Source organism: Labeo rohita, chromosome 16, assembly GCF_022985175.1.
Source record: "Labeo rohita strain BAU-BD-2019 chromosome 16, IGBB_LRoh.1.0, whole genome shotgun sequence".
NCBI classification, from domain to species: Eukaryota; Metazoa; Chordata; class Actinopteri; order Cypriniformes; family Cyprinidae; genus Labeo; species Labeo rohita.
The window spans coordinates 7,340,697-7,366,259 of NC_066884.1; the positions used below are offsets into that span (position 1 = coordinate 7,340,697).

At 33.9% G+C, this 25,563-nt stretch overlaps 3 protein-coding genes across 4 annotated transcripts in view; 1 reads left to right on the top strand and 2 right to left on the bottom strand.

Moving 5' to 3' along the window:
* Positions 1-1,181: 1,181 nt before the first annotated feature.
* On the bottom strand, positions 1,182-12,105 carry rnf144b (ring finger protein 144B). Its single transcript, XM_051131623.1, is given in 8 exon segments — positions 1,182-1,800; positions 2,029-2,118; positions 3,821-3,965; positions 4,060-4,264; positions 6,734-6,794; positions 8,515-8,619; positions 11,940-12,065; positions 12,067-12,105. Coding segments are annotated over 8 exon segments (936 nt in total). The 3' UTR covers positions 1,182-1,635.
* Positions 12,106-20,297: 8,192 nt separating this feature from the next.
* On the top strand, positions 20,298-22,356 carry zmp:0000000930 (telethonin). The gene is made up of 2 exons (XM_051132477.1): positions 20,298-20,598; positions 21,805-22,356. Exons 1-2 carry the CDS (start codon positions 20,462-20,464, stop codon positions 22,205-22,207), a joined length of 540 nt encoding a protein of 179 aa, XP_050988434.1. The 5' UTR covers positions 20,298-20,461; the 3' UTR covers positions 22,208-22,356.
* A 1,202-nt stretch (positions 22,357-23,558) lies between these two features.
* ccdc127a (coiled-coil domain containing 127a) overlaps positions 23,559-25,563 on the bottom strand; it is a 3,157-nt gene continuing 1,152 nt past the window's right edge. For both annotated transcript variants that reach the window (XM_051132475.1, XM_051132476.1), the window contains exon 3: positions 23,559-24,689. In XM_051132475.1, coding sequence (XP_050988432.1) covers positions 23,998-24,689 — 692 coding nt within the window. In that variant the 3' untranslated portion in view covers positions 23,559-23,997. The remainder of the gene's footprint in view (positions 24,690-25,563) is intronic.

Sequence of the window (25,563 nt, forward strand, 5' to 3'; positions counted from 1 at the left end):
TGCGCACATAAACCCGTCGGCTTCAAGTAGCCTACTGGACAAGACTTTCGTGATAATGCATCGAGTCAGTGACATTTCCGTCAACTGTCTCTGGACTCGGACGGACTCGGGATATTTTCCGAGTCCGAAAGGCTCGAGTCCGAGTCAAGTCCGAGTAAAAATTGATCCGACTCCGTGACAAGTCCGAGTCGCCTAAAAATTGTACTCGAGACCGGACTCGAGTCCGAGTACCCCAACTCTAATAATTCCAATTTTAATCTAACTCGGAACAAAATTACAGACAAGATTAAAGACCCATACGAAGAAATGCAATTACATTCAACATCCTACTACGGAAATTGTCCAGAAATTACCGTGGTAGGGTTTTTTCTTAGTACAGGTAATGTTAGGCTCTTTTTGACTCTTGAATCTTACCATGACATTAACATTTGTCCATTTTCCTTTCGTCATTCCGGTCTCATCTGTGTCCAGCCATTTTTAGCTATACAAAACAGCTTGTTGTGCTGCTTGATATTGCATATTGGTGTGTCTTACAATAGTATTTTTAATGTATTATCTAAATTATGAACACACTGGTTTATAGTGAAATCAGTTTCACCCTTTACTGTACATTGTTATTTCTCTATAGTTAAAGAATAAGGTGTGTGTTTTAAAATGAAAATGAAGGCGTTTTACACTGAAATATTTAAAAAATGTTAAAACATATGAACCAGGCGTATTCACTATGACTCACTATTAAGCAGGAACTCTTTTGTAAATTTCCCCAGAAATATAGTACAATACAACAATTGTTTTCTGTGAGAAATGCTTTCTTATTCATGCTGTTTTACTAGAGTATGAGCCCTGAAACAAAAATAATCGACCTGTACTGAAATAACTGTCATTCCCCCAGTTTCAGACAAGGCTTAAGACTAGTCCTAGACTAAAATGTAAATCTAAGTTGTTTCAACTGAAAGAAATTTGCACTGACTGATTCATTGTTATGTCTCAAGATGTACAACAGTAATGTTTTTTTCTAAGCAAGTTTATAAAAATTAGTTAAATGTCCTAATCCTGGTTTAGTCTAAACCCTGTCTGTAAAACCGGGCCTAGGAGAGGACAAACAGCCTCTTTTGTTAAATATGACGAATGTGGTGTAAATTGAAATGTATATGTTAATGTTACAAACGGAAACTAGTCACTTTCACTGCTCAGGTGTTTAGTTTATTATAATGAGGTTATAAAATATCTGATGCAGAAAAATCAAATGTAAAAAGAACACAGGACAGTACCCAGACTCATAAATACAGTATTTACATATTATAGTACACAAGAAAAAAAAAACAGCAGGGACTTTGGTCTGGAGCGCTACATGGAAATGAAAAGAATTGAATGCATTGCTGCAGTTTATGAATATTTGTATAATGTAACCTCTATAGCAAACATGAACAAATGTTTTGGCTTAGTGGAGAAAGAGCCATTCAGATGTTGTTTACTCAATAAACAACATGCTTCTTTTTCCCATAATGCACCTGAAGGCAAAATAAATCCACCGAAATGACCAGGCACTGAGAATGAGGCACTTGTGCACCTGGTTAGCGAGACTTAGGATTGGCACGTGGAGGATGCTACACATGTTGATTATTAAGAGTTCTCTTATGCGGTGGAATCTGATGGCTTTTTGTCTTTCTTCTTCTTTTTCTTGGTCTTCTTTGCCTGGCAGGGTTTGCACACGCAGCACAGGATGCAGGGAGAGGCCAGCAGCAGCAGTGGTGACGTCACTAGCACGATGATACTGACGCCCACCAGTATACCGACCACCTAAACACATCACAACAACACAAAAGATGAGAAGTCTGAGCAGAAACTTAAGCAGGATCTTACTGCATGTGAGTAAGATGATACTAACAGTCTAATTTTACTGATAAAAAGCAGGAAAATTTATAAATTTAAATGGGTGCTTTCTAAAAGTGCTCTGGAAAACTTTTGAAACTAGTAAATGCCTGACATAATGGAAAAACACCAATGCAAATTGGCCTTCCAGCTAACCTGTGTCCTGTTCCACATGACAGAAGCTCTGGAGTGTCCCAGCTTGTTTCGGCACGGTCCTTTATCATAATGTCTCAGGAATATATCGCCCTGTAACCATAGGGGCATTTACATTTATTCATTTAGCAGATACTTTTATCCAAAAGACAAATGATACATAGCTTACAAATTACAAATGGCACAACAAAGAAAGATATAGTAATAATAATAATAATAATAATAATAATAATAATAATAATAATAATAATAATAATTTGTTATTGTTATTAGTATGATTGAAATGGAAAAATAATATTATATTATTGAATTAATATTTTTAGACATTATTATAAAATGTAATATAATATTTAAATAAATATATTCATATATTATTATATTTATGAATATTTTATTAATTTTAATTTTTTTAATTATAATAATGAATGTTTTAATTTTAAATTATTGTAATAATAATAATAATAATAATAAATAAATACCTGATTATTACAATTGAGAATTATTGTTGTTATTAAAACTGAAAATTAATATTATATTAAAATTGAATAAAAAAAATAATTATTATTATTATTTATTATTATTATCATATTAGAATTTTCATAAAATATTAAATGAATTATTTAGCTGTTCTCAATAGATATGTTTATTTTTATTAATTTTCATTTTTAATTATATTACATATTTTATTTTAAATGATTGTAGTTAAAATAACTATTATTATTGTTTTGTATTATTATTATTATTAGAAATATATTTATAATTATTTTATTAATTTCAATTATAATGATGTTTGACTTTAAATTATTGTAACGACAATAATAATAATACATTTTTAATTTTCACTTTTAATATAATAATGTTTTCATTTTAAATGATTGTAATAATAATAAATAATACATTTTTTGGGTGGCGGGGGGTCCATTTTTCTTTGACAGGACAGTAGAGGTAAGTGAGTGGGCAGGAGAGAGGGAGGATGGGATCGGGAAAGGTCTACGAGGCCTTGATATTATAATTAATATTATATTAAATTGAACTATTTGAAAAATAATTTTTTTTTTTTTTGGAAATGTAATAAAATATTGAATAAAATATGTGTCTATTATTCATTTAATAGACACTTTTAATATTATTAATTACATTTTTTTATTATAACACTCAATTTTTTAATTTTAAATAATTGTAATAATAATAATAACAATTATTAATATTATCAACAGATATTTATGAATATTTTATAAATTTTCATTTTCAATTGTTATAACTGGGTTGTAAATTATAAATGATTGTAATAATGATAAATAATTGATTATTACAAATGAAATTTTTATTATTATTATTATTATTATTAAAATGGAAAATTAATTATCATTATATTATTTAATTAATATAAAAAGAATTAATTTTATTATTATTATTATTATTATATTAGCATAGAATGTGTAAGATTTTTAATGAAATATTTATCTATTATTATTATTAATAATTTAATAGATACTTTTAATTGTATTAATTTTCATGTTAAATTATATTAAATATGTTCTAATTTTAATTGATTGTAATAATAAAAACAATTCTTATTCTTACTCTTATTCTTCTTTTTCTTATTATTATACACATATATTGTCTTGCCAAAAAACACAGTGTGCCCACAGCATATGTGCAATGTGTATCTAATACCATAATTGAATCATGATACTATGACCAAAAATATACATCAATGTGTAACTGAAACTCATGGTACTTTTGTAATATGTTGTTGGTGGCACAACATTTGCATACACCCAGAGTCACTTACGTCCAGATTCTGTAGGCAGTACCAGCAGAACGTGTGTTTGCAGCTCTTGCAGAGCATCTGCGCGCAGCCCTGATTGCGCTCTATGTAGACGCCACACATTGGACACTGTTTAATGGCTGCATCAGTATCAGCACTGCTCAGTGCACTGCACAGACGACACAGAGTACATTTAAACAGGGGTGTTATGGAATTAAATAATAAACACTTGTTTCGTTCAGTGGTAAATCGATCAAACTGACCTGTCTGCTGATGGTTCCATCAGTGGCTGCTGCTGGGAGCAGGAATGTCCATCTATCCAGGGGATCCTGCAGCCGCAGCAGAAGACGGCATGGCACTCGGGGCAGGGCACAGGAACCGGTTTGCCTTCGGTTCCGGGCGTCACACTGCACACGGCCTGGCAGTCCAACATGGGACACCAAGCCTTACTGGGGTCTAACTGAACTCCTGAAAGAGAGCGAAGAAAAGATTGAGGAAAAACATTTTAAGCAATAAAGAAAAATGGAGATGTGGCAAAGCCAATTCACTTGCTTGCAAAATTCACTTCCTCATTGATAGTTTTTTATTGAGGTTTACTGTCAGCAATCACAATTCCGGAACGTTCCTGCCATCTTCTGCGAATACTAAAGTCACAGTTTACTCTGACACCACAGACAGTCTAGACGATTCCTAACATGTTGGAAGCAGTTCAGATGCAGACAGAGGCAATGGAAGAAGAAAATCCCACAGCTTCTGCTGTCTGAATAAGCTCATTGTTTACGGTTCTTCTATAAACGTTGAGCTGGACCCTGGCAGACGCAAACCAGCAACATGAACTGATTTAGAGAAGACGCAGCACACTCATACTTCAGCTGTAGTCATAACTTTACGAATTCTAATATATACAATGACTGACCATAAGCTCATGAAAAAGTTCACATTTGCAGACATGGGAAGCTATCAAGTCATGTTTAAATAAGACTTATAATACTCATTTTTACATATGTAATATAAGTTGCAGGTGTCCCCAGAATGTGTCTGTGAAGTTTCAGCTCAAAAAACCCCACAGATCATTAATTATATCATTTTGAAAATGCCTATTTTGAGTGGAAGCAGAAACTTTTTGTTTTCGTGCATGTTTCTTTAAATGCAAATCTATCTATCACTAGCCAAGCCTAGCCTAGCAACTAGAGTCATGCTAATAGCTTGCTAATCATGTTAGCAACATGCTAACTGGCTAATCATGCTAATAACATGCTAATCATGTTGGAAACAGACTAGCAACATGCTAGTAACTTGCTAATCATGCAAGTGACATGCTAGTAACTGGCTAATCATGCTAATATCATGCTAACAACACACTAATTATGTTAAAAACATGCTAGAAACTTGTTAACTATGTTAGTAACATACTAGCAAAATGCTAACCATGTTAGAAACATGTTAGCAACATGCTAACAACTTGCTAATCATGATAGAAACAGACTAGCAACATGGTCGTAACTTGCTAATCATGCTAGTAACATGCTAGTAACTGGTTAATCATGCTAATATCATGCTAACAGCAAGCTAATTATGCTAAAAACATGCTAGCAACTTGTTAACTATGATAGAAGCATGCTAGAAACATTCTAGCAACTTGCTAATCATACTATAAACATACCAGCAACATGCTAGTAACTGGCTAATCATGTTAATAACATGCTGACAACATGCTAATCATGTTGGAAACAGACTAGCAACATGCTAGTAACTTGCTAATCATGCAAGTGACATGCTAGTAACTGGCTAATCATGCTAATATCATGCTAACAACACACTAATTATGCTAAAAACATGCTAGAAACTTGTTAACTATGTTAGTAACATACTAGCAAAATGCTAACCATGTTAGAAACATGTTAGCAACATGCTAACAACTTGCTAATCATGATAGAAACAGACTAGCAACATGGTAGTAACTTGCTAATCATACTAGTGACATGTTAGTAGCTGGCTAATCATGCTAACAACATGTTAATTATGTTAAAAACATGCTAGAAACTTGCTAACTATGACAGAATCATGCTAGAAACATTCTAGCAACATGCCAATCATGCTAGAAATATACCAGCAAAATGCTAGTAACTGGCTAATCATGCTAACAACATTAACAACATGCTAATTATGCTGAAAACATGTTAACAACTTGCTAACTATGTTATAATCATGCTAGAAACATGCTAGCAATTTGCTAATCATGCTATAAACATAATAGCAACATGTTAACTATTTGCTAACCATGCTAGAAACATGCTAACAATTTACTAATCATGCTAGAAGCATGCTAGAAACATGCTAACTTGCTAATCATGTTAAAAACATGCTAGCAACATGTTAAAAATGTGCTAATCATGCTATAAACATGCTAGCAACATGCTAACAACTTCCTAACGATGCTAGAAACATGCTAGCAACTTCCTAATCATGTTAAAAACATACTAGTGACTTGCTAATCATTATCTATCTATCTATCTGAGACTGTATTACCTTCAAAACATTCAGACTTTAAACTTTTAAAATTACTTTAAACTTCAAACTATTTCAGACTGAAAACCATTAAAACTTCTTAAACTTTTTAAACTTTCTGCTCCGGCTTTCTCAAGCCAACTTAAAGTTTGTCTTGACAAACTTTTTTATCTAGTTTTCTATTGCTATATTTTAAACTAGAGATAGAAACAACACAATATAGCAAAAACAATAACCACTGACTGACATAAAAAGACTAGTATGCCTAAAAGTATGCCTCTCACAAACACTTATCTAGAACTGTTTGTTTCTGCCTTTCACACTCCCTCTAGAATTTTCAGGGATGGTTACAGTAACACTATCCTTCAAGAGTGATTATGGAAAGCAGCACATTAATACATGCATACATGTACATAGACAAGCACGTACCTCTTTCAAATCGGAGCCGCTGATAGAGCTTGACTTGATCGCTGGAGGCAAACAATGCGAGCTGTTCAAAGAAAGAATTTATATTCAGGTCATGTTGGAACGTGTCATGTTTTAGCTACAGAACTGCACACTAATAGCACATTAGATTAACAAATCAGGTCATTTGTAGGAGATAATATGTGACCCTGGACCACAAAACCAGTCTTAAGTAGCACGGGTATATTTGTAGCAATAGGCAGCAATGCATTGTATGGGTCAAAATTATCAATTTTTCTTTTATGCCAAAAATCATTAGGATATTAAGTAAAGATCATGTTCTATGAAGATATTTTGTAAATTTCATACTGTAAATATATCAAAATTGAATTTTTGATTAGTAATATGCATTGCTAAGAACTTTTTCTCAATATTTAGATTTTTTTTACACCCTCAGATTCCAGATTTTCAACTAGTTGTATCTTAATCAAATATTGCCCTATCCTAACAAACCATACATCAATGGTAAGCTTATTTATTCAGCTTTCAGATATTATACAAATCTCAATTTCAAAAGAATGTACCCTTATGACTGGGTTTGTGGTCCTATACCTGGTCAGTATTGTGAAATAAACCCTGACATACAAACATGATAGCAAATTAATAAATTTGATATTGATTTGAGTAGATATTGTTGTATTATATGACAAGAAAAAGACTTAAATAATGCAAATGAGGTCAAAAAAGTAGCATGTAGATGATTTAGCATTTATATGAAGCATCTGAGTGTCAGAACAAAGCTTTCCAGAGACCACAGTCATGGCGCCAGGTATAATATTTATATCACTGTTGAATCACTGTACTTTGATTTATGATGCATTAGTAAACAACGCAGGTTGGTTAAGATCATGAGGGGGGATCATTGAGGACTTGTGGAAACATTTGGAAGTGATGGAAAAACATTCATGATAAATAAAGCCATTGTTGAGACTATTGTTGTGGCAACCAAAAGCGAAATGAACATTTAGGCTAAACAAGTCCAGACAAATTTCATCAAAGCTCTTTGTGTTCACATTTGATCTTTTTTAATTTGCCATGTCATTGTTTTGCAGTTGCTAAGGTTAAGGCTAATTTTGTTGCTAGAGTGGTTGTTCTGTTAATTTACACTACTGTTCAAAAGTTTGGGGTCTTTTTAAAAGAAATTAATACTTTTAATTTAGCAAGGATGAATTAAATTGATAAAAAAAAGTGTAAGATGTTTCACATAAATGCTGTTCTTTTGAAATTTCTATTCATCAATGAATCTTGAAAAATGCATCAGATAATAAGAAATGTTTCTTGAGCAAATTAGAATATTAGAATGATTTTTGAAGGATCATGTGACACTGAAGACTGAAGTAATTATGCTGAAAATTCAGCTTTGCATCACAGAAATAAATTTCATTTTTACATATAATAAAAAAAATATTTTAATTTGTAATAATATTTCACAATATTACTGTTTTAAATGTATTTCTAATAAAATAAATGCTGCCTAGGTGAACATACTGTAGTGTAAGAGACAGCTTTAAACAGTTTTGACCCCAAACCTAACTTTTTGTTACTGTTGTTGTTCGGAAGGCAAATCGTAAGTTTAACTGATTAGAAAAGTAATTAAAATAGATGTCTGGTAGTGGAAGAATTTCTGTATTATCATTGTAAACAACAGTAGTGTTTGCAGAGTCAATATATGTTACGTGATCTGCGGAACTGGAAACTGCTGTTGACTGAGAAAGAAGAACAGAGAGCGAGACAAACAAAAGTACCTCAGAGTCCAGCAGAGTTCCTGTGTTCTTGCAGGCCGGATCAGGACAGGTGATGGCACTGCCTGCGCCGCCCCGAATAGCCAGCTGGACATACTGCCTTAAACACTACAAACACAACAGAGCTGTGATTTCTATATATATAAACAGTGTTGTGGCTAACGCATTACACGTAGCGTGAGTTACGTAATATTATTACTTTTTCCAAGTAACTAGTAAAGTAATGCATTACTTTTTAATTGACAAAAAATATCTGAGTTACTTTTATCAAATAAGTAAGGCCAGTTACTTTCCCCCATTTATTGATTAAAAGCTCTCCTGTCCCCATGTTGAGAGAAATCGGGAGTAAGATGTTAGTTCTAGAATAAATGTGAACATGCATTAAGTCATCTCACTCACAAAAAACTGAATCAGTATTCCTCAAAATAAATAAAAACACTGAAATTCAACTCAGAATATGACACAAACCTGCAATAATTAAATATGTTAAATAATGAGTTGACATTTTATTCCTTCTGCGGTCTACTGTACAGACGTGAATTTACTTTTCTCAAAGCCTGAGGCTTTTGGTGTGAAAAGGCTTTTACATTTGCCAAAAATAGAACGTTTTATATTAAAAACAAATAAGCAAGTTCTGCCCATTTTAAAAAGTACACAAAAGTAAAGTAACGCATTACTTTCCATAAAAAGCATCTAAGTAACATAATTACTTTTTAGGGAGTAACTCAATATTGTAATGCATTACTTTTAAAAGTAACTTTCCTTAACACTGTATATAACCCTTTCACGCGTACGATCACACCGGTGTGATCATTCTTGGCTGGTCCCTGGAGCGTACGATCACACCGGTGTGATCATTCTTGGCTGGTCCCTGGAGCGTACGATCACACCGGTGTGACTCGGACGTTCAGCGCGTCACGTGATCAACTACTGAATTCAAATCTGCTTTGGCGCTTCGGCTGGTGCTGAGCCAGATCCGACGCGCTGAGCGCTTGTCACATTATCGCAACTATTACGTGTTTTTAACCATATGCTGCTTATTTTAGGTACCAGACATTTGCATACACATACCTCCTAGTAAAACGATGCATTTATAGTTAATTTATAGCAAAATACATGCCGATGTCTATGGAAGCGGCAATAAATATCCTTACAAATGTTATCTGACGACATGTTTTATTGATATTATATACACATTGTGTAGGTAACTATAAAGTTTACTCTGCTCTTCTCCAAGCTCACCAGAGACTTACTTTAATGTTTTTCGGGAGGAGAGGATGAATTTGCGTTTTGTAAATCCCACAGCTCGGATTCAGCGCGAACTAACATGGCGGCGCCCATCACTCGGCATAGATCATGTAACACGCTCATTATAAAAGTGTTTAAACCTCCAAATACATTTACTTGCACATATTTCAGAATCGGAATATCAGATATTTCATAATACAGTGAGTACGTTTGTGAATATTAATAATAAAAAGGGAAAAACTATATAAAAGTGATACATGTGTCATACAGCGCTATTGTGGCTGCGTTGTGTCACGTGACAAACACGACGCGTCGCCATGGAAACAATAAGGCTATACGTTCTAAATAACGGTCGCCTAAAAAAAACTCACTCTGGTGGCTCAGCTAGAATATTTTAAACTCACGTGTGAAAGGGATAAATATGGTACAATTAGGTTTAACTACCTTTGTTAACATGAACTAAGAATGAACAATACTTCTACAGCATTTATTAAACTTAGGTATAGTTACATTTACAACATCATCTAAGGCATTATTAAAATCAAAAGTTGTGCTTGTTAAGTAAGGGATAATGTACATCCAGCCAGTTGTTAATGCAGAATAAAGCCTGAGAGGCTCATCAGCACCCCAACGCGAAAACGGATAAGTTCCCGTCCTTGAATCTGATTGGCTGAGCTGCGTTCTAAGCTGTTGTAAATTACTCTACAAACATACACCTTTGTTTACATCTGTGTGTTGCTCGGCAACTGCTTTGTTGCAACCACAACCGTTTCTGAGGAACTACACTGTTTGGCATAATTTTTTTTTTTTTTTTAAATATCGTTACACTTTATTTGCTGTGTTTTATTTTGTGAAACCGTACTACGTAGATGGAATAACGGTTTTATAAAAGCAATAAGACCCATGAAGCTGTGGTTTACAGTACATTTATAACAGCTTCACGTCGTGCCTAATAACACCCCTTAGCTGTTATAAATTCACTGTAAACCATGACTTCTTGGGGCTTAATGCTTTATTACGGGTTGTTATCTGGGAATAACATACCTTGGAATGTGGTGACTGACCAATCAGAATTGTTAATGCTCTGTGAATTAACATGAACTAACAATGAACTGTATTTTCATTAATTAACATTAACAAAGATTAATGAATGATTAATGAATACTGTAACAAATGTATTGTTCATTGTTTGTCAATGTATTGTCATGTTAGATGACACATTAACTAATGGAACCTTATTGTAAAATGGTACCATAACAAAAAAAAGTTGTTTTCAATTAACTTTTATTTCAAGTAATGCAATTTTTTGTTGCTTTTTGTTTTCATGAACTATAATATCCCTAGTCAGGATGATTAATGTTCAGAATGAAACACTACTCTGATAAAGTATTAGCAATATTTATGCTTTTCAGCAACTGTTGAATTAATATATACATATATACACACACACAGTTTTTTTTTTCCCCAACACTCCCCCCGTTTTCCATTGGTTAGACAAACAGATATTCTTATTCCACAATTACAACATTTTAGTAATTTTAATGTGCCTGGATGAGTTTGCGTGTGTGTGTTATCATGTAATACTATTAAGGTTTTTGTTAATATATATATATATTTTTTTCTAATTTTCAACACAGTTTTGGCAGTTTTGTTTTAGCCATTTTTATTAGTTTTTTGTGCCTTTTTTAATGTCTATATATATAGTTTTGGTTTTATTTTATTTCAGTTTCATATAGTTTTTTTTAGATTTTATTTCAGTTAACTTTTATATGTTTTTCAGGGGAATCAATTGTTGAATGAAAGTTGGAGTACAATAGGAGAACATGTTTTAACTTTAAAAAAAATACCACACTGATTGACAAATGATTTGTAAGTCTGACCCACGAGATTTGTTTCAGAGGAACAAGCTAGATTTGGCTAATCTTAAACGGCATGTGAAAGAAAATATCCCCCGCTCGGCGAGACTGAACACTATTGTGTATTGTTTACAGTATTTCTTCCTTTCACTTCAACCTTGTGCTAAAAACCCAGACCACAGCTAAAGATAAACACCAGCTTATTGCAAGATGTTTGTGAACACTAGTACTTACATATGTAATAGCGGCAACTACATATTCTGTCGCCTGACAACACACTTCAGTTTTGAACATGAAGATAGATTTATTCAGCAATGCTCTTACCTGCACACAGAACACACAGTTACAAGACTGCAGTGTGCTGGTCTCCAGCTCAGGACAGTCGGTCAGGCAGAGTTTGCAGTGGATCATGGCTTTTTCGGCCTCCATGCCTGCCTCCTGTTGTAGTTTAGCCCTTAAACTTCAGAAATGTTGGAGTGACGTCCTCCATGCTTCTAGAGAGAGGAAGAAACAAGCTGGAGGCGGATAGATTGCAATGTTCTGAGTTCTAACGTCAGAGAGGTTTCAAAACGATTATGCACTGCAGTTGAGTAATAATGGAAAGAAAGCCCTTCAGCATAATTGTAAAATCATACATCTGATGTCAGTTTTCAGTGGAATCATACGCAGAAGCATTTAAGAACTCACTGTTAGTCGGAAACTGACTTTGTGTTGTGTACACCAACTCAAAACTTGCTCAGCCAGCCTAATAATGGGTCACCAAACGAGTCGATCCGGAGGAACGAGAGCTGTAGATTCCACCCTGAATGAACTTGCTGCTTTTTAAAGTCTTCCATTCAACATTCCCGTCCCGCATGGCGACCGAATCCCAAACGGGAAGAAGACATAATAACATAATCCAGGATAAAGCTAGATTAGAGGGCCCCGCCTGCCTCGACAGGTCAGAAAAATAGAGAACGGGATAAAAACGTGAGGTGGAGAGAACTGCGACATTTTTATCCATGGCACATTTGTGCTCTTTACATTTATGTCACAATCAATGTGGTAAAATCGCTGCCCTAAATGTCCACTGTCTCCCCGGTCAGTATTGATTGGCGAAACACGTGCGACGTCCACTGACACTTGCAATTTTTTTTCCTGCCATGTCATTGTCCTTTTGACAGAGGGTTTGCACTGTTTTTGGAGTTTCACCCCTCGTGACTGAGCAAGAATAAAGATTTGGAAAGAAAGGGTATTAGGAAATGTGATGAATCAATCTAAGTATGTATATATATATATATATGTATATATATATATATATATATGAAGAGTTTATTTGCCAGTTAGTCTCAATGAAACTGCGGTTATATATATATATTATATATAGTAAATATATCAAAATAACCAAACCGCAGTTTCTAACATAACATAACAATAAAAAAACATAGTTGTCGTAAGACAAGAACGTGTATTGTTTTTTGGTTCAACTTTGATGAAAGGTTTTGATCTACTTCAAATGTTCAAATATATATATATATATATATATATATATATATTTTTTTTTTTTTTTTGTGTGTGTGTGTGTATCTGTGTTTGTATCAGTAACTGCAAAAAGAAAAAAAAAGGACTTTTTCTTTTTTAAACACCACACCCCAGATCAAAGGAACAAACGGTATTAGCAAATGTGCTGAATCAATGTCTGGCAGGAATATGATTAACATCCTGAATCACTATTGATCAGCCCGAAAACACACTTTGTCACACCTCATAAAGTGGGTCACTCAGCAAATCTAGGTAAGCTCGCTGGCATTTCACAGCAGTGAAGATTATTTACATATACTTTGGTTTTGAGCACAAGGAAGTGAATCACATGGCTGTTCCCAACAATGATTAATATCAGGATGCAGTAAAATCTTGTCAAACGAGGAACCGAAAGTAATTTAGCTCTTGTCATTTTAGTAAATAACCATTTAGTGCTTATTGTTTATGTTTGTTTTTTTGGTCAAAGTAATACAAATTTAACAGGACATCTGATTTAACCTTTTATCTAGACCAGATAATGCATGTAAGTCTGTAAGCAGTGTCATGATATTACACTATATTTTCACATTTACTAAATCCATAAAATTTGCACATATGCTCAGTATACAACTAGAATGCACTGATAAATACTACATCTGCATCACAGACTGTAGGTACTACATTTAATGAGGAACTTACTTTGCAACCTTGCAAAAGAAGTATTTTCTACATAGTACGAATGTGTCGTAATAATGCAATTTAGACATACTACATGTGACCTATATCATTGGTTACGCTGAAATCTTCACTAGCTTGCTTCCTAATTTTGTTTCCTAACCTGGCACTGTATATTACAAATATTGTTTTCTCCTTGACGAATGGCTTTTGCTTCCCTTTTGAAAGTCGCTTTGGATAGAAGCGTCTGCCAAATGCATGAATGTAAATGTAAATGTAAATTCACAACTCCACTCCCATGGCCTCATGGGTTAGTTACTTTAAGAGTCCATTAGATGCTCACTTCAGAATCTTGTTGGAAGAAAAATAATTTGCGTACTTCGCCTATTTTACATTTACGTACTTTGTTAACTATTTAGTAGGGAAGCAGGCATATTTGCATTTGATATGAGAAGACAAACCAGAATCTGTACATTTTAATAATAACTTATTACACTACCTGTCAAAAGTTTTTTAACTTAATATTTTTAATATATTTTTGAAAGAATTCTCTTCTGCTCACCAAGCCTGTATTTATTTGATCCAAAATACAACAAAAGCAGTAATATTGTGAAATGTTATTACTATTTAAAATAACTGCTTTCTATTTGAATATATTTTAAAATGTAATTTATTTCTGTAATCAAAGCTACATTTTCAGCATCATTACTCCAGTCTTCAGCATCACATGATGCTTCAGAAATCATTCTATGTGCTGTTCAAGAAACATTTATTTTTATTATTATTGTTATTATCAATATTTAAAATAGTTGGGTACATTTTTTCAGGATTCTTTGATGAATAGAAAGATCCAAAGACCAGCATTTATTTGAAATATGAAGCTTCTATAACATTATACACTCAAGCTTGGAGTCAGTATAATTTTTTAGGAAAGAAATGATACAAATTAATACTTTTATTTAGCAAGGATGCTTTAAATTGATCAAAAGTAATAATAACGACATTTATAATGTTACAAAAGTTTTCTATTTCAGATAAATGCTGTTCTTCTGATCTTTCTATTCATCAAAGAAACATGAAAAAGTTCTATTCAGCTGTTTTCAACATAATAATAGTTTTTGAGCAGCGAATCAGAATATTTCGGAAGAATAATGTGACTGGAGTAATGACGCTAAAAACGCAGCTTTGAAATCACAGGAATAAATTATATTTTAAAATATATTCAAATAGAAAAGAGTTATTTTAAATAGTAAAAATATTTCAGTTTTTGCTGTACTTTGGATCAAATAAATAGAGGCTTGGCGAGCAGAAAAAAACATTAAAAATCTTACTGTTCAAAAACTTTTGACTGGTAGTGTAGATTGACAAAAGTTAGGAATTTTTTCACAAATTTATTTGCAGTACCTCCATTTCCTCGATGTAAACATGTGACGCTGTAGCAAACTACTTTCACTTTATCGTAAAAAGCAAAAGGCAGCATATACTACGCAGTATCCACAACACTATTCAAGTCCATGGTCCGTTGTTCTCCGCGTTAAAAACAAACAACTACTGTCAATAAATGTTTTTGTTATTGTAACTCCAGTATGATTACTGTCAGGCATAAAATACACATTTAACATTCTTCATTTTTACGCAAACACACTGCAGCTTCCACATGCCAAGCCAGGTCAAATACAGTCCACGTATAGTGCCTAAGAAAACCTGTGTTGTTTACCTAGACCGCATTTTTGAATGTAATGGGTACCCCAAAATCGGAACGCGGTTATGACGACTTAAAATAGTGGGGTACAGTAGGTTTTGAGACGCAGCTCACCTTTCACTGCATTAGTCTGGAGTCTGTGCCGCGGCTCCACCGCAGTGATTATCACATGCGCATCTGATAGTGAAGATGCTAAGGATTCTTGGATGATGGACAGATAGTCTGGTTTACATCCCCGCCCATTCGCCTCGATCATGAAGAGGTGCTTGGAGTTACACCCGTCATGTTCCACAAGGGTGCGTGTGTATTCGCGTGAAGTTATCGGACTGTGTTAAAGGGTTTGGCCACTTCCTGTTTTCTCCTCCCACTGACGTTTAACGTTAACTCTTTCAATCTCAGTCATGGAATATTGTCAAATTGAATTGTCAAATAAGTACATAAGGACTGTATTTGAACAGTTTTATGTAAGATTTTTAATGTTTTTAGAAGAAGTCTCTTCTGCTCACCAAACCTAGATTTATTTGATCCAAAGAACAGCAAAAACAGCACAATTTTGAAATATTTTTTACTATTAAAAAAAAATAACTGTTTTCTGTTTGAATATATTTTAAAATGCAATTTATACCTGTGAAAGCTAAATTTTTAGCATCATTAGTCACATGATTCTTCAGAAATCATTGTAATATTCTGATATGCTGCTTGAAAACATTTGTTATTATTATTATTATGTTGAAAACAGCTGAGTAGAATTTGTTCAGGTTTCTTTGATGAATAGAAAGTTTAGACAAACAGCATTTATCTAAAATAGAAAGCTTTTGTAACATTATAAATGTCTTTATCATCACTTTTGATCCATTTTAAGCATCCTTGCTAAATATTAAATATTAATATTAAAGTATTAATTTCTATACCCCCCCCAAATAAAATACAATAAAATACAAAAATAAATTATACTGACTCCAAGCTTTTGAATAGTGTATGTTACGAAAGCTTTTTATTTCAGATAAATGCTGAACTTTACATTTTTCTATTCATCAAAGAATCCTGAACAAAAAGGTACTCAACTGTTTTAAATATTGATAATAATAATAAAATGTTTCTTGAACAGCAAATCAGCATATTAGAATGATTTCTGAAGGATCATGTGACACTGAATATTGGAGTAATGATGCTGAAAATGTAGTTTGATCACAGGAATAAATTATATTTTAAATTATATTCAAATAAAAAGCTGTCATACAAATGTTTCACAATATTTTGCTGTATTTTGGATCAAATAAATGCAGGCTTGGTGAGCAGAAGAGACTTCTTTTAAAAACATAAAAATCTTACTGTTCAAAAACTGTTGTCTGGTAGTGTATATACTTTATTTACCACTGCAAATTATATACAGATATTATTATTATATTTAATAATCTTGATCTTGGTTTATATGTAGTATATAAACAATATATAGTATAGTTATTTATGAATTAAATATTGTTATAAATTATACTATATATATGGTTTTATTTATCTCATCTTGCTTTACTCTCAAATCTGAATTTTCAAACTAAATTTGAAACATAACAAGGATGTAATAATGTTTTTTCACTGTCCCATTCCGAAACCTTCACTTTTTAATGATATTAACATGTTAAATGCATTACACTGTGTTTATGTTCAGTATCAGGAGATGAGGAAGCTAAAAAATGTTTATTAAATGATATTTGATATTATAGAGCCATTTGTAGTTCATAGTAAACAAATGTGTACAACAGTACCCTCTAGTGCCAAAATAAAATGACTACCTAGGGGACAAACTGTTCTGGTATCAGGTTACCTAAATATTACAACCTCAACATATTAAAGAAAGATATTGGAGCTGTTTTGAGGCGTTTCCTCCTTGTATGCTTTCCCTGAAGCAGTTATGACATGTAATAACAAGAAGTATGCTGTCATATGACATCAGCTGGTGACATCATGTATTTCCGTTGCTTTAATCTAGATCATGGGCTTGACATTTATATATTCATAACATTCCATTACAGCCAATTTACTATCCAGTACTCACCCATATATCCCAGTGTAACAGACTATTAAGTTACATAAAAAAAAGGGGTCTCACAAAATTATAAGACATTATGAGAGAAGCTTGTCTTTTCTTTCATGAGCCTTTATGAGAGACAACATTTGTATACTCGGTGCAGCGTTCATATTGCTCAATATAAGTCTATGATCTGAGTGTCTTTCTGTTTGAGGGCCATTTCTCATCCATCATGTTGTGTGTATTGCAGCTGCAGTTGCCATAAGGCTCTCATTACAGGGGAAACTGGCTGTTGCTGTTGCAAGCGTCCAGGCGAGTGCTTCGGCTTGGCTCAGGCCACAGTAACCTGATGCTGCACCTTGCGTTCAGTGCATCGCTGGCATTTCTCAGTCAACATTCCTCCAGGCTTTAAAAGGATGTTGGCATCATTGCACTCCTTTAAACCTGCATGTAATGCCTAATGTCTCTGTCAAGCTCAGGGACAAACCAGCTGAAATGTGGTCTCAGTGCTCTTTGAAGCAATGTTACTAACTCTGATTTCAGGTGCTTTAATCATTTATTCATTATACCAGTCATGTCATTAAATAAATGGCATTAAATTAATTGAAACTCTCATCTGCCTTGTGTATGTCAGCTGCTAAAGCACCTAAACATTGTAGTATAACAATACATACAGCAGAATCACAGATAATACATTTTATGTAGCTATGTGTTTGTTTATTTGAGCCTTATGACATTATTCCTTGACAATTAGGCATATTTTACCCAATTCTTGTTATGTTTTGGTGAGTTTGTGTGTGTTCATTACTCTCAATTTTACTCTCAGAAAAAGAACTGTAGTCATTATAGATAAACAATGACAATAAAACAAATATAAATATTATAAATATAGATGCAAGCAGTGATTACCAGGGTTCAAGCTCTTTAAGGCATTTAAGCAAATATGGAAAAAGTCATATCATTTGCAAGTCTGTAACCACCTAAAACAATGATTGAAAAATAGTTTTTGGCAAATACAGGCAATTTTTTTTTGCCAACTTGAAACTTTGAATTCTTGTTTAGAATAACCTGTCACATGTACTCAGCAGGTTTTGTGAAGTTTTGAGTTTTCCTTTAGGCTTTATAGGATTTTGGGTGAATTTGGACAGGCCACTTTTCTAAACGACCCCATTATAGCTTCCCAATGGGTAGATTTAAACTTTTTTTTAATTTTAAGATAATTATTGGTTTAGGGCAGGGGTGCTCAACCCTGTTTCTGGAGATCTACCTTCCTGCAGAGTTCAGCTCCAACCCTGATCAAACACACCTAAACCAACTAATTAGGATTTGAAGGAGCACTTGATAATTATAGACCGGTGCGTTTGATCACGGTTGGAATTAAACTCTGCAGGAGGAACAGGGTTGGGCACCCCTGGTCTAGAGAGTCCAGAGAAGTAACGCAGTGGGTTTTTTTTTTTTTCCAGATAAAAAACCTAGGAAAAACCTAGGACTAGTTCACAAAGGTAGGTTTTTTACATCTTCTTAATCATTTAACAAATGATCTGATTGACAGTAGTGGTTCTAGAGGCAAAGTTGTCCGGAATGAGGAGTTCTATTATATGATATGAATATCACGTGTGTATGTGCAAAAAAACGTTTTGCCGTCCCTTTGCCATGGTGAGTTGAAAGATAATTTTTTTTTTTTTTGTTAATAAATGATTTTTACTCTCCAGAGAATCTTTCTGCACTGGTATCCCTGGTGAAAAAAACAGCATATGCTGGTAGGTATCGAAAACCTACCTAACCAGCATCCCAGCATCAAAACATACCTACCAGCATATGCTAATTTTTTAACCAGGGATGGTTCTGATCAGGCGAAAAACCAAGGACTAGTTTGCAAAAGTAGGTTTTTCAAAAAATGCGAAATACCTGAAAATTTCACCAGGCTCACGATAAAATCTGAGGCTTGTGTTTTGTCCGCCATGAGCCAAGGTCAAGGACCAGCATAAACCAGCAAAGGACCAGCTTAAACCAGCATCAAAACCTACCTAACCAGCATCCCAGCATCAAAACATACCTACCAGCATATGCTGTTTTTTCACCAGGGGGGGGCTCCAAACTCACAAAAATACACAAAACTGCATACAATTGCTTAAGCCCTTATATGAGGGGGTTGATGATCCTTAAGGCCAAATTTAACAATCATCCCGCAGGGATCTCCACATCTAAAGAGAGGCTTCTTTCATCGGTAAACTAGAGAAGGGATTGTTCACACTGCTGAGTGATGGACTATACTATACATCACAGCTACAGAACATCAATCAGGCATACTGGTTTGAGTTTGACAAGCTGCTCTGAATGCCACAGTGTGAGATAACAATGCCGTGCGGCTTTTGCACAGCTGCTGACAACCGAGAGAGACAACAAGGACCCTTAAACATGAGATGCGTGTCAGAGATATCGTCACCTTCTTCTATTTTTGTCTTTTCATAACATCTTGGATGATTTGTATACTTTTAAAGGTTAGTTTGCGTTTACCTGTACATTATATACACCACACATATAATGTATATTGCATTTACCTTTAACATTTTTAGGCCATGGCACCAGTCAGGGTCAAGTTTTGCTGCCATCAGCAATAACCATAATGTTTTGACGCACATACAACAGGAAATCTGAGATCAGATTGGTCCTTCGACACGGCTGACCTCCTGGTGAAGCTGTTAGTCTTGCATATCAGTTAAATGGTCGTGGGATTAGTCATTTTCCCACCTCGTCAAACTACACCAATCTGACCAGACTCCTGTGGGGTTGATGGCAGGGTGTATAAATAGCAACAAACCCTATTTATAAGACACAGGAACACTCAGGAGGAAAGCAGAAGCCTTTATCAGAAGATCTGACTGATAGCTGTCTTATTCATTTTTAATTTGGCTTCTGTTTTTTGACAGCTCGCTGGATGAGATGCATTGCCTGAGCAGGAAGCCCAGGTCATATCTGCTGAACTCCTACAGTGATTTTCAGGAGACTGATGAGATTGCCAGAGAATCATATGAGGCCACCTGGTTAGACCTACTGATGGAGACCAGACCGGAGTACAAGTATGCATTTCTGTTTGCTATGTGTTGTGTTGATATTATGTGCCTTTAAAGGAATACTTTACCACAAAATTAAAAAATGTTCACATTCCAAGCCTGTATGCTGTTATCACAAAATCTGAAGAATCAGTAGCAATTAATAGTGATCATAGCTGTCATGCTCCAGGGTAAAATATTGTAAAATCATAAGAAAATACTCATTATCACTCAAGCTATGTATTTGTAGCCTTCTGAAATCATAAACTAAAATGTGTTTATTCACTGACTATTTTCCACACTGGTGCAGATTTTGCATTCTGTATTTTCGACTCGTGCATCACATCAACCACTGTGTGATCGTTCATTTCCTGTCTGTTCCTCACACAATGTTATCAAATGGTTTCATAAGATTTAGAATATAGTGCAAGTTGTATAGACTTTTATGGTGCTTTGAAGTTGTGTTTTTTAGATGTAATAAAATATTTTATAATAAAATGTATAAACTAAAATAATAAAACTAAAACCTCTAATTCTGAACTCCATCAGACTTTTATGTTTTTGAAAAAAGTCTGTGCTCACCAAGAATGCATTTCTTAAAATTACTGTTTTCTATTTTAATATTTTAATATAATATAATTGAAGGAATTTTTTCCTGTGATGACAAAGCTGTGATGAGCACCATTAGTCCAGTCTTCAGTGTCATATGATCCTTCAGAAATCATTCTAATGTTCTGATTAGATGCTCAAGAAACATATTGATACTATTTTGATTATTTTTTGATAAATAAAAAGTTCAAAACATCAATATTAAAAATGACAAATGTCTGTACTGTCACTTTTAATCAATTTTATGCATCCTTACTGAATAAAAGCATTAATTTCTTATATATATGTGACCCTGAACCACAAAACCAGTCATAACAGTCAGTTTTTAGAAATTGAGATTTTACGTCATTTTACATTTTACAACTTTTTAATGATGTATGGTTTGTTAGGATAGGACAATATTTGGCTGAGATACAACTATTTGAATATCTGGCATCTGAGGGTGCAAAAAAATGATCTTTACTTAATATCCTTGGCATAATCGATCATTTTGACCCATACAATTTATTATTGGCTATTGCTACAAATATACCCGTGCTACTTAAGACTGGTTTTGTGGTCCAGGGTCACATATACAGTATATGTAATTTACTTTTACTAACTTTTACAAGTCCTGCTTCACAGGATGACTCGTGTTGAGAAGGACACCATGAGAAAGGAGAGCTACGAAAGCAAGCAGGTGGTTCATTTCACAATCAGACGATTCCCAAACCAAACGATTCACATGGGAAGAGAAGGGGAGCCTCTGCAGGAATATCGTTTACCGTACAGAAACATTCTTCCGATACCAATATTTGTGCCCAAAGATGTTACACAGCCTGACATTACCCGTGAGCCCTCTCCCTCCGGAATAAAATCCATCATGGACTTTGAGACTAGTTTAAATGGAGTTTGCCTTCAGAAGAGAGAGGTCTCGTCCATTACCGAACATAAGCCAATGGTAATCCAACCCAGGAGTCCAGAGTTCAGAGCTTCCAGCCTCATCTCTCCCCCGCGAGACACACTCAGCTTCCAGCGACGAGAGTGATGAGCTGATGAAAGCTGCCTGCCACCATGGACACAGATACAATGACAAGTATGGTGGGTGACCTCACTCATACTTAAATACCAAAGCCTTCAAGAGACATACATGCTCGCAATTTGTTCTTGGATGAGACTACCAGAGAAACCTTGTGTCGATACAGAGGACGATATAAAGTATTTTTAAGTATAAAATTAATGTCATGAAATTACACCATATTTAACCATTTGCTTTAAGTATTTATTTACAATACATGCCACTTAGTATGTTATTTAAAGCAATAACATTATACATTTTCTACATGAGGCGTACACTACCAGTCAAAAGTTTTTTGTTTTTTTTTAAAGAAGTCTCTTCTGCTCACCAAGCCTGCATTTATTTGATCCAAAGTACTGCAAAAACAGTAAAATATTTTTACTATTTAAAAGAACTGTTTTCTATTTGAATATATTCTAAAATGTATTTTATTTCTGTGATCAAAGCTACATTTTAAGCATCAATACTCCAGCCTTCAGTGTCACATGATCCTTCAGAAATCATTCTAATTTGCTGATTTGCTGTTCAAGAAACAATTATTATTATTATTATTATTATTATTATCAATATTTAAAACAGTTTTAAGAACTTTTTTTTCATTCTTTGATGAAGAGAAAGATCCAAAGATCTAAAGGTAAATCTAATGATAAAGACATACAGCATTACAAAATATTTCTATTTCAGATAAATGCTGTTCTTTTGAACTTTCTATTCATCAAAGAAACCTGAAAAAAAATCAAATCAGCTGTTTTCAACATAATAATAATTATAATAAATGTTTTTGAAGCAGCAAATCAGAATATTAGAACGATTTCTGAAGGATCGTGAGACTGGAGTAATGATGCTAAAAATTCAGCTTTCAAATAACAGGAAAAAATTACAATTTTAATATATATTCATATAGAAAATAGCTATTTTAAATAGTAAAATATTTCAAAATGTTACTATTTTATCTCTACTTTTAATCAAATAAATGCATATTTGGTGAGCAGAAGAGACTTCTTTAAAAAACATTAAAAATCTTACTGTTCAAGTTTTGACTGGTAGTGTTAAGTGTCCCAATATTTTCAATTGTGCTAAACAGTCTTGGAAAACAGGAAGTATTTAGTAATGGTCTTGAACCTAAATATTCAAAATGAAAATGAGTCAGTGTCATTTTTAAGTAAACTGTAATCTCTATTTGATTATAAGCGAGCTGTTGCTGTATTTCTCAGCAGGTTTATAACCAACTGCAGGACAGACATCTCTGATGGACAATTATCATCATCTATTTAAAACAGTTCTTGGAAATGAATGCTGTGAATAAACACTTTCTTGACTGTGAATCTCATTCATATGTATTTATGAAATCATGGCAAACAATAAACCTGAGTCGCTCAAACTGTAATATATTCTTTCTTTTCAGAAAACATATTTATTACATAGAATTTCTTTTGTACATATTAGTTATGATCCATCTTTAGTTTGAAAATGCATAAATTGTCTATTACATTTCATCGGTAATGCAACAAATATGAAAACATTTGATTCATCTGCTTTCTACTTGATCCAAAAAAACTGAAGGAAAAGAAAAATAGAGGTGAGAAACACAAAATCTGCCCAACAAAATATACATTTTCAATCATGTTCTGATATGATTGTCAAGGACTCAAGGCTCAAGTGGTTTCATAAACAGTTTGGCATCATAAATAGTTGTTAAATAAATCACGGGAACAAGAAAAGGAAAACATTTAAGGAAGAAAATTCTTTCTTCTTGTTTTTTAAGATCTGCTGGAGTTTGGCGATGCCCCTTTTAGTGTCTCTTCTGCCCTCTTGTGTTTCTGCAGGGTGACCTGGAGCTGCCAGTACCTGAGATACAGCCACATCAGATTCCCATTTCTGCGTTTATCCATGTTCAGTAAATCTGCACAGTGTCTGTCATTCTTAAAAATGTCCCTGAGATCTTCCTCTAGGTTCAGCTCAGCACCCGTCGGATCTTTAGCCACCTTCAGCAGCAGGTTCTTCTCCATCTCCAGACGATGTTCCCTTGGCATCAGGATGCTGCAGAAAGCCTCCTGCCTCTCCACCAGCTTCACCTCCAATTCCTGTAGCAGAGCCTGAGCCCTGCGCTGCCAGTCTTCCTCTCGCTGCAGGGCTTTCCGCAGCGCCACCCCAGCCACTCCAGACTGCATCAGGCGGTTTTTCTCTTCCTCCAGATCCTGCCGTTCCTGCTGAAGTTGCTTACGTTCCTCCATAAGCTGCTGACTCTGAGATATCAGGGCTTTCTTGTAGCCCTGCACGCGTTGGCGTTCCTTCTCAAGCTCCACCTCCAGGTGCGCTGCCGTCCGCCGGTTTTCCGTCAGCGTGTCCCTGTACTTCAGCTCAAGGTCTCTGGTAATGGCTGCCATGTCCCTGTCGTACTTGTTCTTCACATTTTGGATCTGGCTCTGTGATTCTCGAGTCCATATCCAACCTATTCACAATACACCCACCGACATTTTAAGTGTTAAATCTATTTGGCAAAGACACCAAATCAATTTAAGGAGAACATGATTTTTGATAAATACCTTAAAGCAAAATAATACAACATAAAATGCTTTCAATTATTAAAAATGAAATCATATATACATACATATATATATATATATATGTTGAAAAATGTCGGATAACTTTAATAGAAAGGTATGTAATGGATTACAGTCAACCAAAAATTCAAACAACTGTTAGTATGACAATATTTACACAACTATCAATACTTTGTTGACCAATTACCAAGCAATGCTTAATTTTGTTCAGTCTGTGGTGTGAAAAAAAGGTCACATTAACAGTAAAAGAAAAAAACATATGTATATGTCACAGTTTACTTTATTTTGCTATCCTCGCTTACATAAATGAATAATAGTGTCCTGCACCCACTAGTAAAAAAAAAAATATATATAAAAAATGATATCTGGTATCTGAATAATTTTTGGTTTGACTATATATCTGTGTTGTTATTGTTACCTAAACCTATTACAAATGTATTTTTGTTAATGAAAAAAATGTTATTGTTACCTAGAACTATTAATATTTACTTGAAATAAAGCTGAAATAAAAATAAATATCAGATGTTGTCTTGGCAACTAACTGAAATAAAATTAGCTGAAGTACAAAAATTAGTAGGACTAAAGGAACAAATTGAAATAGAAATAGAAATATTAAAAAACTATTTTAAAAAAGCAAAAGCAGATGAAATTACTAAAATTAAAATTGAAAATATAAAAAAACTAATTCAAAATAATAAATAAATTATATATGGGTACATAATATTACAATAACAAAATTGTGTGTGTGTATACGTATATATA

Coding starts and splice junctions, on each gene's coding strand:
- zmp:0000000930 (XM_051132477.1), top strand. CDS start 20,462: ATGCATTGCCTGAGCAGGAAGCCCAGGTCATATCTGCTGAACTCCTAC. Junction 20,599..21,804: donor GAGACCAGACCGGAGTACAA/GTATGCATTTCT, acceptor CCTGCTTCACAG/GATGACTCGTGTTGAGAAGG.